General features: G+C 55.9%; 1 protein-coding gene across 1 annotated transcript; it reads right to left on the bottom strand.

Moving 5' to 3' along the window:
* Positions 1 to 403: 403 nt before the first annotated feature.
* On the bottom strand, positions 404 to 2,088 carry LOC119305256 (cytochrome P450 71A1-like). The gene is made up of 2 exons (XM_037581830.1): positions 1,141 to 2,088; positions 404 to 1,018 (listed from the first exon to the last, which is right to left on the bottom strand). Exons 1-2 carry the CDS (start codon positions 2,086 to 2,088, stop codon positions 404 to 406), a joined length of 1,563 nt encoding a protein of 520 aa, XP_037437727.1.
* Between the last annotated feature and the right edge of the window lie 2,326 nt (positions 2,089 to 4,414).

The following is a 4,414-nucleotide window of genomic DNA, read 5'->3' as shown; positions in this document are numbered from 1 at the left end:
ATCAAACTGGAGCTCCTCTTTCCTTCCTCTAGTGCATCTACCCCCTAATTGTTTTTCATTTCTGGTGGTATTTCCAAATGGTTTGGCAGTGCTGAATTTTTCATTGAAGTTTTCATACTGTTTCTCATCCAAGACATGATGGGTATATGAATTTCTCATCTGTGTTACTCATCTATGTGTCTTTTAGTATCTTCCTCATTTTTATTTTTATTTTAGCCAGGTGAAGGTCTCATGTCAATGTTTACATCTTCTCCTTTACGAATGTTATATGAAGAAATATAATTCGAGCAGCGACTATGTAGGTAGGGCAATTTCGCTTTTAAATAATTATGATCCGTGAGCCACATATCAAAGTCAACATTTATTTTGGGACGAAGAGAGTACAACAACGAGCGCTTCACGTCTATGGAAACCACGCTTTGGCGACAAGCGGCAGGCCGCCCTTGATCCGCACAGCGATGCCGTTCACCTCGCTCATGTCCAGCAGCGTCCCTGGCACGTTCCCGCCGGCGGGCTCCCAATCAAAGTGATGCAGCAAGCTCGCAATCGCCATTTCGAGAGTCGACATGGCGAACCCGATCCCCGGGCACCCTCTCCTCCCGGCACCGAACGGCAGCAGCTCGAAGTCCTGGCCCCTGAAGTCCACGCTGCTGTCCAAGAACCTCTCCGGCCAGAACTCATCGGGGCGCTCCCACGTCGCCGGGTCCCGGCCGATGGCCCACGAGTTGATCACGACCTGCGTCCGCGCCGGGACGTGGTGGCCGAGTATCTCGGCGTCCGCGGGTGGCTCCCGGGGTACCAGGAGCGGAACCGGCGGGTGCAGCCGGAGAGTCTCCTTGACCACGGCCTTTAGGTAGCCTACCTTGTCGACGTGGTCCTCGGTGACGTGGTCGGCGCCGCCCACGGCCGCTCGGATCTCGTCCTGGAGCTTGCGCATCGCGTGCGGGTGGGCGATGAGCTCCGCCATGGTCCATTCCATCGCCGTGGTCGTGGTGGAGGTGCCTCCCGCGAACATGTCCTGCTCGATCGTGATACATAATGCAGCTTATCAACAAACTATATCACGCGCACGCCCACGATATAGTACTATATCAATTGATCGATAGATGAGTGCGATATGAGCAGGACGTCTACGTATACCAAGATAATGGCCTTAATTTCGACCGTTCCGAGCCGAACGCCGGCGTCCTTGTCCGTCTCGTTTACATCGAGCAGCACGTCCACGAAGTCGCGGTGATCATTGCCGTCGACGTCGTCTCGCATCTGCCGCCCGCCTGCTTGACGCCGCCGTCTGCGGTGGTCCTCAATGACCTTCTCGACCATCCCGTCCAGCGCCTCGAACGTCCGCCTCGCCTTCCCTTCCAACCCCCGCACAAAGTCCACCCAGCCCATCCCCGGCAGGAGCTCTCCCAACGGCGTTGTCCCGAGCAGCACGTCGAATTGGGCGAACACCTTCCGCAGCTCGCGTCCTCTGTCGTCGCCTTCGTACAGCCCGCGCGCGCTATCGTCGCCGAACGCAGCGCGGCAGACGACGTAGTTGGCGTAGGCGATGAGGAGCTCGCTCAGGTCAACGACGGCGCCAGCGCCGGCGCTGGTACGGACACGCTCGACCAGCGCGGCGGCCTCCTCCTCCCGGACCCGGCGGAAGGACAGGATGCGGCGCGGGCTGAGGAGGTGGACCGCGCAGATGCGGCGTGTCTGCCGCCAGTAGTCACCATACGGCGCGAACGCGACGTCGCGCCCGTAGAGGAGTCGCTCGGCCATGACAACCCTGGGGCGGCTCGCGAAGGCGAGGTCGCGGGATTTCATCACCTCCTCCGCGGCGACGGCGGAGGAGACGAGCACGGTGGGCACGCGGCCGAGCCGGATCAGCAGAACCGGTCCGTGCTTCGCGGCCAGGGACCCGAGGCCCCGGTGCGGCAAGGAGCCGAGGAAGTGGAGGTGGCCGAGGAACGGGAGGCCTGGCGGCGACGGCGGCAGCCTCCGCTGCCCGTTGCTGCTGGGCTTCTTGCCAGAGAGGAGGTAGTATATGAGAGATACGACCAAGGTGGGGATGAGTACGAGGACCGCGGCAAGCGACACCGCCATGGATGCTGGCTTGACCACCACCGCCTTTGCACACCAGTGAGTGAGTGTGAAGCAACTGGTGGCGCCGCGAGAAGATTTAAACAAGCGGCGAACTGGAAGACGACGCGCGGGAAGGAATGCAGCGATGCTCTCGTCGTCTCACCCGAGGATTCCATGTTTGCATGGCGACAAGAGGCCGGCCGTGGCCCAACTCATCGCTTGACACGTACTCAGTACACATTTGATCAGAACACTTGCCGGTGGGGGTCGCTGCAGGTCACCATCTATTTGATCAGAACCCTTACTTAAGTTTCAGAACGGACGGCTATGCGCACCATCAACTGCAGTCCAGGGCACTTGGATAATGCCTCACCAGCAAGTGTGGAGCGACAAAAAGCTCCTGAATTCTCTAGGAGGTCAAAATAGTTAATATAGCATCGCATAAGCCGCTCATGTGAGCGATGATAACTACACTCGACCTGCGGCGTAGTAGATCAATAAATTTTGACTCCACCTTTTGCTTAGCATGAGCCTGATTGAACAACAATGTTGCGTGAAACATTTTATGGAAAAAGGCTTTCGCCCCGCTTTATAAATAAAGCAAACCGTCAGAGAGCACATATACAAGGACTAGTCCACACGCACACACTCAAGTCTCACAAATAAGTACTCCCTCCGTTTCTTTTTAGTCTGCATATAAGGTTTGGTCAAAGTCAAGCTTTGTAGAGTTTGACTAACTTTATATTAAAAAATATAAACATTCACAATATGAAATCAATATTATGAGATGCATCATGAAACGTATTTTCATACTATATAGTTTCAGTATTGTAGATGTTCATATTTTTTTAATATAAATTTAGTCAAACTTTGTGTAGTTTGACTTTGACCAAATCTTATATGCGAAGTAAAAAGAAACGGAGGGAGTACAAAGGTTCTGCTGAGGACAGAGCTCAACAAGCCCAGGCAAATAAAAAGAAAACCGCCGGAGAGCGGAATAAGCGTCTAGTCTGGTTCCGGCGGGGGCAGCGGCGACAGACGGACGGCCATCGAGCGGAGGTCGGCGATGAAGGCAGAGATGGCGTCGCGGTCCTGAGGGCGGCTAAGCGGCCGCCAAAACTGCAAGAAACCAGAGAGTTTGAAGATAGCGTCAGTAGCTCGTCGAAGAGGAGTGCGCTGGATCACAAGCTTATTGCGGATCATGCAGAGGGTCCAAGCAATGACCCCAATCTCAAGCCACCTAATGCGGCGAGACGTCAAGGGGGAGTTCTGGAGTTCGGCAAATAAGTCGGGAAAGTTGGTGTGGCATGAATTTTCACCAACCGCTTCGCGAAAGCAGCTCCAAACGAATTGAGCGGAAACGCAGGAGAAGAAGATGCGATTCGAGTCTTCGGGGACACCGCAGAGCGGGCAGATGCCAGTGCCCGGGCCATTGCGCTTACGAACCTCTACCCCGGATGGGACCCAACCGTGAATCCATTGCCACATGAAGATCCGGATCTTCAGAGGCAGGCAGATGGACCACACCGTCGAGAGGAGGAGAGGGGCGGAGGAGTGGGCGATGGCCAGGTAGAGAGACTTGGTGGAGAACTGGCCAGACGGCTCCAGGCGCCAACACACCTGGTCGGGACCACCATCCACCATTGGTTCGTGGAGGGAAACACAGTCCAGTAACTCACGCCAAGCGGCGGATTTCGGGGGCCCAAATGGCCTCCGGAAGGCGAGGCGCTCTAAGTCAATAAGGGCCCTCTCGACAGAGATCACAGGATAGACGGAGATGGAGAAGAGGCCGGGAAAGCGCGCCGCGAAGGGGGCGTCTCCGGCCCAATGATCTAACCAGAACAGAGTCGACGCTCCGGAGCGGACCGAGATGGAAGTCCCAATGCGGAGAACCGGAAGAAGCTGGACGACCGACTGCCAGAACTGGGAGCCGCCAAATCTTTGGCAGAAGGCGAGGGGCTGTTCGCGCAGGTATTTGTTCCGGATGATGTCGAGCCAGAGGCCACCGTGACCTTGCGAGATGCGCCAAAGCCAGCGGGAGAGGAGGGCGATATTCATCCGCTTAGAGCACATAATGCCAAGGCCGCCTTGCTCCCTGGGCTTGCAAATGTCTGGCCAACTGACCATATGATAATTCTGCTTATCGTTGTCGCCAGCCCAGTAGAAACGAGACTGGACTTTGGCAATCTCATGGTGCAGAGTCTCGTGGAGGCTGTAGAAGCTCATAAGAAACAAGAGGAGGCCGGAGAGGAAAGAGTTGAGGAGAATTGTCCGGGCTGCCTTAGATAACCACCTCCCCTGCCATGGTTCGATGCGCGTTTGGAGCTTGGCCATGGTCGGGCACAAG

This window comes from Triticum dicoccoides, chromosome 1B (assembly GCF_002162155.2).
Source record: "Triticum dicoccoides isolate Atlit2015 ecotype Zavitan chromosome 1B, WEW_v2.0, whole genome shotgun sequence".
NCBI classification, from domain to species: Eukaryota; Viridiplantae; Streptophyta; class Magnoliopsida; order Poales; family Poaceae; genus Triticum; species Triticum dicoccoides.
This window is presented reverse-complemented; position numbering and strand designations above follow the sequence as displayed.